This window comes from Bombina bombina, chromosome 4 (genome assembly GCF_027579735.1).
Source record: "Bombina bombina isolate aBomBom1 chromosome 4, aBomBom1.pri, whole genome shotgun sequence".
Lineage (NCBI taxonomy): Eukaryota > Metazoa > Chordata > Amphibia > Anura > Bombinatoridae > Bombina > Bombina bombina.
This window is the reverse complement of record NC_069502.1, coordinates 1,202,047,307-1,202,062,514: the sequence shown is the minus strand read 5'-3', so window position 1 is coordinate 1,202,062,514 and position 15,208 is coordinate 1,202,047,307. Positions and strand designations below refer to the sequence as shown.

Genomic DNA, 15,208 nt, shown 5'->3' with positions numbered 1-15,208 from the left:
TTCCACGAAGCTGTGGCTTCCTCATGGGCATTCAAAAATTATGCTTCTGTGGAATAGATTTGCAATGCTGCAACTTGGTCCTCTCTTCACACTTTTTCAGATTTTTTTTGCCTCGACTGAGGCTGTTTTTGGGAGAAAGGTTCTTTAAGCAGTGGTGTCTTCCGTTTAGGTTCCCTGTCTTGTCCCTCCCTTATCATCCGTCTACTCTAGCTTTGGTATTGGTATCCCACAAGTAAGGATGATGATCCGTGGACTCATTGTGTCTTTAAAAAAGAAAAGAAAATGTATGCTTACCTGATAAATTTGTTTCTTTTTAGACACGATGAGTCCACGTCCCACCCTGTTCTTTTAAGACAAGTTGTTAATTTTTTGTAAATTTCAGTCACCTCTGCACCTTAGCTTTTCCTTTCTCTTCCTAACTTCGGTCGAATGAGTGGAGTGGGAGGGAAGGGAGGAACTATATAACAGCTCTGCTGTGGTGCTCTTTGCTTCCTCCTGCTAACCAGGAGGTGAATATCCCACAAGTAAGGATGATGATCCATGGACTCATCGTGTCTAAAAAGAAACAAATTTATCAGGTAAGCATAAATTTTCTTTTTTCTTTTTTTATTATATTGGTATCTTTTGTTGAAAATTAACTCCTTTCCATGATAGCATACTGAGAACATTCTGGGTTTTATGTTCCTTTCATGATTTTGATGTGTTCCTAATTGTTTCATAGACGGTTTAAACATTTTTGTTGAGGAGCCTGACCAGTGGTTTTGACATTTGAACTTCTACACCAGTTTGTGTTTTTGCTGGTTATTTCTTGCTGCCCATTGGTTAAAGGGATATGAAACCAATGACTCAGAGCATGCTTTCTATTATCATGTGTCTTTGTTCTTTTAGTGTCTTTTGTTGAAAAGCAGGCACAGAAGTTCAGGGTCCCATCTATTTCTGGAGCACTATATGGCAACAGTATTGCTAGAATGTTATCCAACACAGAATATCATGGGAATAAAGCAGATTTGATAATAGAAGTAAATTGGGGGAAAAAGAACATTTTTGGGTTATATATCCCTTTATTGTAGTTGCCGAACATTTCTTCTTGATGTTTCATTTACAGAGGCGTGTTGCTCGCTCTCTGCCATCTGCACCTGTGTGATATTTTGGAAACAGCAATGTTAACTGGTCCTGCTGGCTTTGTTAAACAGTAGCTTTCATTTGTCTCTTAGTTTTCAGTGCCGTCCAATTATCAAAGCTATAGCACACGAGGCAGCCACTCTGCTATCCATTTATCTTAACCCGTCCGCAGTAAAACTCTGCACTTCCCGGTTATGCACCGAATACAGCTCGTTGTCCCGCTGGCTTAACAAGATCTCCAGAGAGAGTGCAGCAAACGATGTGTGTGCCGGATCTGGGTCAGCATTGATTTGCAAAACAGTTTAAAAATACTGTTACAAACAAGACAAGATGTCTAACCTACAAAACTGCACATAAAATACTGTTACAGACAAGATGTCTAATCTACAAAACTGCACATAAAATACTGTTACAGACAAGATGTCTAACCTACAAAACTGCACATAAAATACTGTTACAGACAAGATGTCTAATCTACAAAACTGCACATAAAATACTGTTACAGACAAGATGTCTAACCTACAAAACTGCACATAAAATACTGTTACAGACAAGATGTCTAACCTACAAAACTGCACATAAAATACTGTTACAGACAAGATATCTAACCTACAAAACTGCACATAAAATACTGTTACAGACAAGATGTCTAACCTACAAAACTGCACATAAAATACTGTTAGACAAGATGTCTAACCTACAAAACTGCACATAAAATACTGTTACAGACAAGATGTCTAACCTACAAAACTGCACATAAAATACTGTTAGACAAGATGTCTAACCTACAAAACTGCACATAAAATACTGTTACAGACAAGATGTCTAACCTACAAAACTGCACATAAAATACTGTTACAGACAAGATGTCTAACCTATAAAAAACTGCACATAAAATACTGTTACAGACAAGATGTCTAACCTACAAAACTGCACATAAAATACTGTTACAGACAAGATGTCTAACCTACAAAACTGCACATAAAATACTGTTACAGACAAGATGTCTAACCTACAAAACTGCACATAAAATACTGTTACAGACAAGATGTCTAACCTACAAAACTGCACATAAAATACTGTTACAGACAAGATGTCTAACCTACAAAACTGCACATAAAATACTGTTACAGACAAGATGTCTAACCTACAAAACTGCACATAAAATACTGTTACAGACAAGATGTCTAACCTACAAAACTGCACATAAAATACTGTTACAGACAAGATGTCTAACCTACAAAACTGCACATAAAATACTGTTACAGACAAGATGTCTAACCTACAAAACTGCACATAAAATACTGTTACAGACAAGAGAAGATGTCTAACCTACAAAACTGCACATAAAATACTGTTACAGACAAGATGTCTAACCTACAAAACTGCACATAAAATACTGTTACAGACAAGATGTCTAACCTACAAAACTGCACATAAAATACTGTTACAGACGGGACCTGGGACGGGGAGTCCAGTTCATACCATAAAAAGACAATATCAAGAACAAAGTTCTAACAGAAGGTTTAAACTGTGAGTTGTGTGTTTTATGAACTGCGGTGTGTACCATATTTTTAAGACCAGGAGGGGGATGCACAACAACACGTTAAGAATATATGATTATAGCCATCTAGGACATCTCATGTAGATTTATAATATGACAGTTGCTTACTTTTGTGAGATATGTATTGGTATCGTAACCAGTCCTGGTTCATGTAGTGGATTGTTCTTATGTATTTTTTTTTCATATATGTTTCATGTTGTATGTTAACCCCATTGTTTTTTCTTTAAGCACTAGAACAGATCCAAGAGTGATCTGCATTATTGTTATTGTGGACTGAAAAAGGAGGGTTTCCAATATTGTTATATAACTAAAATCAGAAATGATGTGATTAACTGCTATATTGCATTTTCTACATAAAATGTATGTATCTGATTTCCTCAATAAAAATATTATAAAAAAAAAGAAAAATACTGTTACAGTCAAGATGTCTAACCTACAAAACTGCACATAAAATACTGTTACAGACAAGATGTCTAACCTACAAAACTGCACATAAAATACTGTTACAGACAAGATGTCTAACCTACAAAACTGCACATAAAATACTGTTACAGACAAGATGTCTAACCTACAAAACTGCACATAAAATACTGTTACAGACAAGATGTCTAACCTACAAAACTGCACATAAAATACTGTTACAGACAAGATGTCTAACCTACAAAACTGCACATAAAATACTGTTACAGACAAGATGTCTAACCTACAAAACTGCACATATCCCAGTGGGAACAAGTTTGAATATATAATTTTAAATTTGAAGTCTTCTTTTATTCCCTAACGCACAATCCTACAAGCTTCTAGCATTAGTTAACCCATTACTAGCTGTTGAGAGCAGCTGCACAGTGCTTTGCTGTGTATTGGCCATTTTCTGCCGTCAAGGGGTAATAAAAACTTTCATTTGGAATAGACACAACCAGACGTTTAGTACTTTCATTCTGTAACATTGCCTATGTGATCATGTAATGTCTGTGTATATAGTGTGATCATGTCATGTCTGTGTATATAGTGTGATCATGTCATGTCTGTGTATATAGTGTGATCATGTCATGTCTGTGTATATAGTGTGATCATGTAATATCTGTGTATATAGTGTGATCATGTCATGTCTGTGTATATCGTGTGATCATGTCATGTCTGTGTATATAGTGTGTTCATGTCATGTCTGTGTATATAGTGTGATCATGTCATGTCTGTGTATAAAGTGTGATCATGTCATGTCTGTGTATATAGTGTGATCATGTAATGTCTGTGTATATAGTGTGTTCATGTAATGTCTGTGTATATAGTGTGATCATGTCATGTCTGTGTATATAGTGTGATCATGTTATGTCTGTGTATAAAGTGTGATCATGTCATGTCTGTGTATATAGTGTGATCATGTCATGCCTGTGTATATCGTGTGATCATGTAATGTCTGTGTATATAGTGTGATCATGTCATGTCTGTGTATAAAGTGTGATCATGTCATGTCTGTGTATATAGTGTGATCATGTCATGTCTGTGTATAAAGTGTGATCATGTCATGTCTGTGTATATAGTGTGATCATGTAATGTCTGTGTATATAGTGTGATCATGTCATGTCTGTGTATATCGTGTGATCATGTCATGCCTGTGTATATAGTGTGATCATGTAATGTCTGTGTATATAGTGTGATCATGTCATGTCTGTGTATATAGTGTGATCATGTCATGTCTGTGTATATAGTGTGATCATGTCATGTCTGTGTATATCGTGTGATCATGTCATGTCTGTGTATATCGTGTGATCATGTCATGTCTGTGTATATAGTGTGATTATGTAATGTCTGTGTATATAGTGTGATCATGTCATGTCTGTGTATATAGTGTGATCATGTAATGTCTGTGTATATAGTGTGATCATGTCATGTCTGTGTATATAGTGTGATCATGTCATGTCTGTGTATATAGTGTGATCATGTCATGTCTGTGTATATAGTGTGATCATGTCATGTCTGTGTATATAGTGTGATCATGTCATGTCTGTGTATATAGTGTGTTCATGTCATGTCTGTGTATATAGTGTGATCATGTCATGTCTGTGTATATAGTGTGTTCATGTAATGTCTGTGTATATAGTGTGTTCATGTCATGTCTGTGTATATAGTGTGTTCATGTAATGCCTGTGTATATCGTGTGATCATGTAATGCCTGTGTATATCGTGTGATCATGTCATGTCTGTGTATATCGTGTGATCATGTCATGTCTGTGTATATCGTGTGATCATGTAATGCCTGTGTATATCGTGTGATCATGTAATGCCTGTGTATATCGTGTGATCATGTCATGTCTGTGTATAAAGTGTGATCATGTCATGTCTGTGTATATAGTGTGTTCATGTAATGTCTGTGTATATAGTGTGATCATGTCATGTCTGTGTATAAAGTGTGATCATGTCATGTCTGTGTATATAGTGTGATCATGTCATGTCTGTGTATATAGTGTGATCATGTCATGTCTGTGTATATAGTGTGATCATGTCATGTCTGTGTATATAGTGTGATCATGTCATGTCTGTGTATATAGTGTGATCATGTCATGTCTGTGTATATAGTGTGATCATGTCATGTCTGTGTATATCGTGTGATCATGTCATTTCTGTGTATATCGTGTGATCATGTCATGTCTGTGTATATCGTGTGATCATGTCATGTCTGTGTATATCGTGTGATCATGTCATGTCTGTGTATATCGTGTGATCATGTCATGTCTGTGTATATCGTGTGATCATGTCATGTCTGTGTATATCGTGTGATCATGTCATGTCTGTATATCGTGTGATCATGTCATGTCTGTGTATATCGTGTGATCATGTCATGTCTGTGTATATCGTGTGATCATGTCTGTGTATATCGTGTGATCATGTCTGTGTATATCGTGTGGTCATGTCTGTGTATATCGTGTGATCATGTCATGTCTGTGTGTATCGTGTGATCATGTCATGTCTGTGTATATCGTGTGAAAAGCTCTTGCCCACAAATCGCTCACTTGATTGAAGTGTCACTTTGTAGTAAGCGTCCTGGGAGCTGACACTCGGGCTTAATGGTCCTTTTATATATAAAGTTGTCACAATTCTATCATTGCTATAAATAACCTATTTCTATACTGTGTAAGGCCAGACCTTAAAGGGACAGTAAAATGCAAATTAAATTTTCATGGTTGAGATAGAGCATGTGATTTAAACAACTTTCCAATTTACTTCTATTATAAAATTTGCTTAGTTCTCTTGGTAGCCTTTGTCGAAAAGCATACCTAGGTAGGCTCAGGAACAGCAATGACCTACTGAGAGTTAGCTGATGATTGTAGCATTGCCTTCACATATATGTCTCTTGTCATTAGCTCATCTGATGTTTTCAGCTACCTTCCAGTAATACATTGCTGCTCCTTCAACAAAGAATACCAAGATAATGAAGCAGGTTTTTTATAATAGAAGTAAAATGGAAAGTTGTTTAAAATCATATACTTTATCCAGATCATGAAATAAAATTTTGGTTGTCTTGTCCCTTTAACTCACTCACTCAGTGTAACACACACTCACTCAGTGTAACACACTCACTCAGTGTAACACACACACACACACACTAATTCACTCAGTGTAACACACATACACTAACTCACTCAGTGTAACACACTCACTCAGTGTAACACACACACACACACACACTAACTCAGTGTAACACTCACTCAGTGTAACACACACACACTAACTCACTCAGTGTAACACACACACTAACTCACTCAGTGTAACACACATGCACACTAACTCAGTGTAACACACACTCAGTGTAACACACACTAACTCACTCAGTGTAACACACACTAACTCACTCAGTGTAACACACTCACTGTGTAACACACTCACTCAGTGTAACACACACTCACTCAGTGTAACACACACACTAACTCACTCAGTGTAACACACTCACTCAGTGTAACACACACACTCACTCAGTGTAACACACTCACTGTGTAACACACTCAGAGTAACACACACACTAACTCACTCAGTGTAACACACACTCTCAGTCTAACACACTCACTCAGTCTAACACACTCACTCAGTCTAACACACTCACTCAGTCTAACACACACTCACTCAGTCTAACACACACTCACTCAGTCTAACGCACGCACTCACTCAGTCTAACACACGCACTCACTCAGTCTAACACACGCACTCACTCAGTCTAACACACGCACTCACTCAGTCTAACACACACACTCACTCAGTCTAACACACGCACTCACTCAGTGTAACACATTCACTCAGTGTAACACACACACACTCACTCAGTGTAACACATTCACTCTTAGTCTAACACACTCACTCAGTCTAACACACTCACTCAGTCTAACACACATACTCACTCAGTCTAACACACTCACTCACTCAGTCTAACACACTCACTCAGTCTAACACACTCACTCAGTGTAACACACACACTCACTCACTCAGTGTAACACACACACTCACTCAGTGTAACACACACACTCACTCACTCAGTGTAACACACTCACTCACTCAGTGTAACACACTCACTCACTCAGTGTAACACACACACTCACTCAGTGTAACACACACACTAACTCACTCAGTGTAACACAATCACTCAGTGTAACACACACGCTCACTCAGTGTAACACACTCACTCAGTGTAACGCAATCACTCAGTGTAACACTCACTCACTCAGTGTAACACACTCACTCACTCAGTGTAACACACTCACTCATTCAGTCTAACACACTCACTCATTCAGTCTAACACACTCACTCATTCAGTCTAACCCACTCACTCATTCAGTCTAACCCACACACTCACTCAGTCTAACACACACACTCACTCAGTCTCACACACGCTCACTCACTCTCACACACACTCACTCACTCAGTCTCACACACACTCACTCACTCAGTCTAACACACACTCACTCACTCAGTCTAACACACACACTCTCAGTCTAACACACTCACTCAGTCTAACACACACACTCAGTCTAACACACACACTCACTCACTCAGTGTAACACACTCAGTGTAAAACACACTCTCTCAGTCTAACACACTCACTCAGTCTAACACACTCACTCAGTCTAACACACTCACTCAGTCTTACACACACACACACTCACTCAGTCTAACACACACTCACTCAGTCAGTGTAACACACACTCAGTCAGTGTAACACACACACTCACTCAGTGTAACACACTCACTCAGTGTAACACACACACACTCACTCAGTGTAACACACACTCACTCAGTGTAACACAATCACTCAGTGTAACACAATCACTCAGTGTAACACACTCACTCAGTGTAACGCAATCACTCAGTGTAACACGCTCACTCAGTGTAACACGCTCACTCAGTGTGACACGCTCACTCAGTGTAACACGCTCACTCAGTGAAACGCAATCACTCAGTGAAACGCAATCACTCAGTGTAACGCAATCACTCAGTGTAACGCACTCACTCAGTGTAACGCACTCACTCAGTGTAACGCACTCACTCACTCAGTGTAACGCACACACTCACTCAGTGTAACACACTCACTCAGTGTAACACACTCACTCAGTGTAACACACTCACTCAGTGTAACACACTCACTCAGTGTAACACACTCACTCACTCAGTGTAACACACTCACTCACTCAGTGTAACACACACACTCACTCAGTGTAACACACACACACACTCGCTCACTCAGTGTAACACACACACACACTCACTCGTTCAGTGTAATACACACACTCACTCGCTCAGTGTAACACACACACTCACTCGCTCAGTGTGACACACACACTCACTCGCTCAGTGTGACACACTCACTCAGTGTGACACACTCACTCAGTGTGACACACACATGCACGCACACATTTAATTTTTATTCATTTTCATGTTCTAGTTTGTTAAAGAATGTACGTAACAGGCTTTTATAGCAAGGTAACACGCATATATATATCAGAATATAAGTAAGTGTAACTGAGCGGCAGAATGAGATCCCAGCAGAGAGTTGTGTGTCGGTTGGCACCATAATTTAATGCCATGCATGCCAGGCAGTGCTGATGTCTTTCTCTTCTCTATTCCCAGGTGGGCCCTGCACAGATACAGCTCACGTCTCACTAACCACACCAACCAAAAGATCCTGCGACTCAGGTACGTCATCAAGGAAAAGACATTTTAAGCCTCTGCATTTCATATCCGAAAATCATTTCATCTTTGCTTCTTATTAACCCAGTGTGGGGATAGACTAGGAAACGTGATACAGAGACATCTGCTCTCTGCTGGTTACCAGTGCTGCAAATTATAGCAAGTGTCTCACATACTGAATTATATGTACATGATAAATCTGATTTACACAGAAACTTCACTCCAGACTGTCAGAGCAGTAAATCAGAACAACTGTTTCATTAGGCGACTGTGATTGGCGTAGCTGGCAATCAACATAAATTAAATGGCACTTTTCTTGCAACAAAATTGCACGAGATGCTTAATGAAAAGTAAAGAAACAAGTGTTAAGATACATATACATTGTATGTCTGGATCTATCATAATCACGTCCGGCTAGAAAAGTGCAAACACATTTTAGATGATAAATAAATACATAATATTGTCAATACGGGGGGGGGGATCCTAAAAAATAAACAGGATCACAAGCAAAATGTTACTTTTAGCAACTAAAAGAATACATTGTTTTTATGCTGTATCCAAAAACCTGAAATTGCACATGGTGCCCATATATTATACTATAGAATGATAGCGCACGCAGATATATCACTGTCACAGGGTGGGTGTTGCTGGAGGGAGGAGCTGTCAGTCTTGCATTCAGTTTGGCCTTCCTGCTTCCTGAAAAAGACCATTTTCTATTAGGGAGACTCCAGCAATCTTCAGCACCACTGCAGAGAACAAGGTCTGTAGCACAAACCTATAGGCCGTAGCCTGCTCAGTGTACCAGGAGCTGTCAGTGATGTTAGCTTCAGTAAACAAACCGATAGCCCATTTATTTAACCGTGTCACAGTTAAGACTTGTACCCTGAAATGCCTGTTTTATTGAGGGTACTGCAAGGGTATAAATAACACTTCTTAATCACACTTAAAGTGTCATAAATCAATCAAACTCCTCTTTCTTTGTACTGAGCAGTCAGGAAACCTAGAATTCAGCAGCCTGATTGTAAACCAGCCAATAACATAATGTCTTCAGCAGTAGATCCTGATAGGTCAGCAACTTAACTTGTGAATGGCTAAAATAGAACGTTTTTTCAGCCAATAAGAGCAGTGCCTACTTTCTATGAGGTTTAACATTTGAGTTTGCTCGGCTGCACATTATTCTTAATCGTACCCTCCCTCAATACCTAAAACAGAGGAGATGTAGGGAGTTTCATGTCCCTTTACTGTTCTAGCTCCTAATTAACATTATACAGCACACAATCTCCATTTCTAGTATTAAACATCTGTTAAAATTACCTTAAAAAGCAACCTTAAAATACGTCAAGTAACAAGTTATTTGAAAGACATCTAGAAAGAGAAATGAAAGCATTTTGTGCCATTTCCCTTGGAACTAAAAGCCAGGTATTGTTATCATATGTTACTACACAAAACTCACACATCTCAGTGTAGAAAAAGGCAGACGTATAAACAGCTTGCTGCTCCGTGCATATTATATATATTATTTAATCGCACACCAAAACTGTGTCTGTACACAGATTGACACTTCTGTAGGAGATTAAAAATTAGGATAGTGTCCTTCTATAAAGTTAAAGGGACAGTCTACACCAAAATTGTTATTGTTTAAAAAGATAGACAACGCCTTTACTAACTATTCCCAAGCTTTGCACAACCAACATTGTTATATTAATATACTTTATAACATTTAAACCTCTAAATGTCTGCCTGTTTCTAAGCCACTAAAGACAGCCTCTTATCACATGCTTTTTATTAGCTTTTCATAGCAGGAGACTGCTAGTTCATGTGGGCCATACAGATAACATTGTGCTCTCTCCAGTGGAGTTGTGGCTGACACTGCACTAGTTGGCTAAAATTCAAGTCAGTAGATAATAAATAAATAAATAGCCATGTGATAAGGGGGCTGTCAGAAGAGGCTTAGATACAAGTTAATCAGAGGTAAAAAGTACATTAATATAACAGTGTTGGCTATGCAAAACTGGGGAGTGGGTAATAAAAGGGATTATATTTATCTTTTTAAACAATAACAATTTCTCTTGTAAGGTGTATCCAGTCCACGGGTTCATCCTTTACTTGTGGGATATTCTCCTTCCTAACAGGAAGTGGCAAAGAGAGCACACAGCAGAGCTGTCCATATAGCTCCCCCTCTAGCTCCACCCCCCAGTCATTCTCTTTGCCGGCTCTAAGCAACAGGGTCCCTGTCGGAAGGGTAAAGTGAATGTGGTGTTAGATTTGTAGTTTTTGTTCTACAAGCAAAAGTTTGTTATTTTTAAATGGTACCGGTTTGTACTATTTACTCTCTAGCAGAAAAGAGATGATTTTAGCATGTTGTAACTAAAATCCACTGCTGTTCCCACAAAGGACTGAGGAGTACAAAAAAAATTCAGTTGGGGGGAACGGTTTGCAGGTTAGGCTGCAATAAGGTATGTTCAGTCATTTATTTCTAGACAAGACTGTGATAATGCTAGAAACGGACTGATTAGATCCCCATGAGGGAAGGGTAAGCTTTATTCAGAGACTAAGTATGGAATTACAAGCTTACATAATAGGGCTAATTTATGCTGGTTGACACTATTTTATGGCAAACGCTTTTTACTAAAAAATATCATTTTTTGAGACACTTTGAAGGTTCCTTTGGGTTTCTTTCAGGGGTTGCTACCCACATGGCTATTATTTTAACACTTTAGGCCTCACAGCACCGGAGTAAGGTGGGAGGGGCCTAATTTCGCGCCTCAGATGCGCAGTTAGATTGACTAGATCTTCAGGCTGCTTCACATGGAGGGTCCTGCTGCAGTTTGAGGGCCTATAGGAAGCTTTTCCCCCACAAATCTGGTCCCTAAGGGCAGGTAGGGCCACAGCAGTGCTGTGGCAAGGTGCTGAAGTCGTTGTAACCGGTTGTTAGCTTGCTATTGATCCGGTTTGGGCATTAAGGGGTTAATCGTTTTTCTTGCTAGCTGTGCAATCTTACCAATGCTTTAGGTACATACTGTTAAAATTTCAAAAAGTTTGCTGCATTTTTCACTGTTTAGGAAAATTGTGTGCCTTTTTTATCTCTTAAAGGCACAGTAACTTTTTTTGCAAAGTGTGTTTTTACTTGATTAAAGTGATTTCTAAGCCTGTTTGTCTTACTACTAGTCTGTTAAACATGTCTGACACTAAGGAAAATCAATGTGTTTAGAAGCCATGGTGGAACCCCCTCTCAGAATGTGTCCCACTTGTACTGATATGTCTATACACTATAAAGAACATATTGTTGCACTTAAAAATGTATTCCAAGATGATTCTCAGACAGAAGGTAATGAGGTTAGCCCGTTAACCTCTCCCCAAGTGTCACAACCAGTTACGCCCGCTCAAGTGACGCCTAGCACCTCTAATGCGTCTAACTCTTTTACCTTGCAAGATTTGGCGTCAGTAATGGATAATACCCTCTGTGTTTTTATCTAAACTGCCCGTGTTACCTGCAAAGCGTGATAGCTCTGTTTTAAGAACAGATTCTGAGCATTCTGACGCTTTGGTAGCCATATCCGATATACACTCACAACGCTCTGAAATGGGGGCGAGGGATGTGCCGTCTGAGGGAGAAATTTCCGATTCAGGAAAGGTTGCTCCTCAGACAGACTCAGATACGTTGGCTTTTAAATTTAAACTAGAACACCTCCGCTTATTGCTCAGGTAGGTATTAGTTACTCTGGATGACTGCGACCCTTTGGTGGTTCCAGAGAAATTGTGTAAAATGGACAAGTACCTAGAAGTTCCTGTTTACACTGATGTGTTCCCGGTCCCTAAGAGGATTGCGGATATAGTAACTAGGGAGTGGGATAGACCAGGTATTCCGTTTGTTCCCCCTCCTGTTTTTAAGAAAATGTTCCCCATATCTGACACCATGCGGGACTCGTGGCAGACGGTCCCTAAGGTGGAGGGGGCTGTTTCTTCACTTGCTAAATGCACAACTATACCAATTGAGGACAGTTGTGCTTTTAAAGACCCTATGGATAAACAATGAGAGAGTTTACTTAAGAAAATTTTTGTTCAACAAGGTTTTCTTCTCCAACCTATAGCGTGAATGGTTCCTGTAACTACTGCAGCTGCTTTCTGGTTCGAGGCACTGGAAGATGCGCTCCAGACGGAGACCTCATATGCGGACACTATGGACAGAATTAAGGCTCTTAAGCTGGCTAATTCTTTTATCACAGATGCCGTTTTCCAACTAGCTAAGTTAGCGGCAAAGAATTAAGGTTTCGCCATTCTGGCGCGCAGGGCGCTATGGCTAAAATCCTGGTCGGCCGATATGTCGTCAAAATCCAAACTACTGAACATCCCTTTCAAAGGAAAGACCCTTTTCGGGCCTGAATTGAAAGAGATTATCTCAGAAATCACTGGGGGAAAAGGCCATGCTCTCCCTCAGGACAAGTCCTTTAAGACAAAGAATAAATAAAATAATTTTCGTTCCTTTCGAAATTTCAGGAGCGGTCTCGCTTCATCCTCCCCTGCTGCAAAGCAAGAGGGTAACACTTCACAACCCAGGGCAGCCTGGAAAACTTTCCAGGGCTGGAACAAGGGTAAACAGGCCAAGAAGCCTGCAGCTGCCTCCAAGACAGCATGATGGGGTAGCCCCAGATCTGGGACCGGATCTAGTAGGGGGCAGACTCTCTCTCTTCGCTCAGGCCTGGGCAAGAGATGTACACGATCCCTGGGCCTTAGAGATTGTATCCCAGGGGTATCTTTTAGAATTCACGGACTCCCCTCCAAGGGGAAGGTTCCATATTTCTCGTCTGTCTACAGACATGACAAAGAAAGAGGCGTTCTTACGCTGTGTAGAAGACCTACATACAATGGGAGTGATCCACCCAGTTCCATTTGTGGAACAAGGGCTGGGGTTTTACTCAAACCTGTTTGTGGTTCCCAAAAAAGAAGGAACTTTCAGACCAATCCTGGATTCAAGATGGAGACCATTCGGACAATCCTACCAATGATCCAGGAGGGTCAATATATGACTACCGTGGATCTAAAGGATGCGTATCTGCACATTCCTATCCACAAAGATTATCACCAGTTTCTCGGGTTCGCCTTTCTGGACAAGCATTATCAGTTTGTGGCTCTTCCTTTCGGGTTGGCCACTGCTCCCAGAATTTTCACAAAGGTGCTAGGGTCCCTCTTGGCGGTTCTAAGAACGCGGGGCATAGCAGTGGCGCCTTACCTAGACGACATCTTAATTCAGGCATCGACTTTCCAAAGAGCCAAGTCTCACACGGAGATTGTATTGGCCTTTCTGAGGTCTCACGGGTGGAAGGTGAACATCAAAAACAGTTCTCTCTCCCCCCTCACAAGAGTTCCATTCCTAGGATCCCTAATAGACTCGGTAGAAATGAAAATATTTCTGACGGAGGTCAGAAAGTTAAAACTCTTAACTACTTGCCGAGCTCTTCATTCCATTCCTCGGCCGTCTGTAGCTCAGTGCATGGAGACAATCGGACTAATGGTAGCGGCAATGGACATAGTCCCTTTTGCACGGATACACCTCAGACCACTGCAACTATGCATGCTCAAACAGTGGAATGGGGATTATGCAGATTTGTCTCCTCAAATACAGTTGGACCAGGGGACCAGAGATTCTCTTCTCTGGTGGTTGTCTCAGGATCACCTGTCTCAGGGAATGTGTTTCCGCAGACCAGAGTGGATCATCGTAACGACCGACGCCAGTCTGTTGGGCTGGGGTGCAGTCTGGGACTCCCTGAAAGCTCAGGGCCTATGGTCTCGGGAAGAAGCTCTTCTCCCGATAAACATTCTGGAACTGAGGGCGATATTCAACGCTCTTCAGGCATGGCCTCAGCTAACTGCGGCCAAATTCATCAGATTTCAGTCGGACAACATCACAACTGTAGCTTACATCAACCATCAAGGGGGAACAAGGAGTCCCCTAGCAATGATGGAAGTAACCAAAATAATCAGGTGGGCGGAGGATCACTCTTGCCACCTCTCAGCAATACACATCCCAGGAGTAGACAACTGGGAGGCGGATTTTCTAAGTCGTCAGACTTTTCATCCGGGGGAGTGGGAACTCCACCCGGAGATATTTGCCCAGCTGACTCGGTTATGGGGCACTCCAGAATTGGATCTGACGGCGTCCCGTCAGAATGCAAAACTTCCTCTTTATGGGTCCATGTCCCGGGATCCCCAGGCGGTGTTGATAGATGCTCTAGCAGCACCTTGGTCCTTCAATCTGGCCTATGTGTTTCCACTGTTTCCTCTCCTTCCTCGTCTGGTTGCCAGAATCAAGCAGGAGAGGGCATCAGTGATTCTAATAGCGCCTGCGTG

The 15,208-nt window shown here is 40.6% G+C and overlaps 1 protein-coding gene across 2 annotated transcripts in view; it reads left to right on the top strand.

Moving 5' to 3' along the window:
- Window positions 1-15,208, top strand: part of ZFAND3 (zinc finger AN1-type containing 3) — a 698,731-nt gene that overhangs the window by 478,383 nt on the left and 205,140 nt on the right. For both annotated transcript variants that reach the window (XM_053712688.1, XM_053712687.1), the window contains one exon: window positions 8,801-8,866. In XM_053712688.1, coding sequence (XP_053568663.1) covers window positions 8,801-8,866 — 66 coding nt within the window. The remainder of the gene's footprint in view (window positions 1-8,800; window positions 8,867-15,208) is intronic.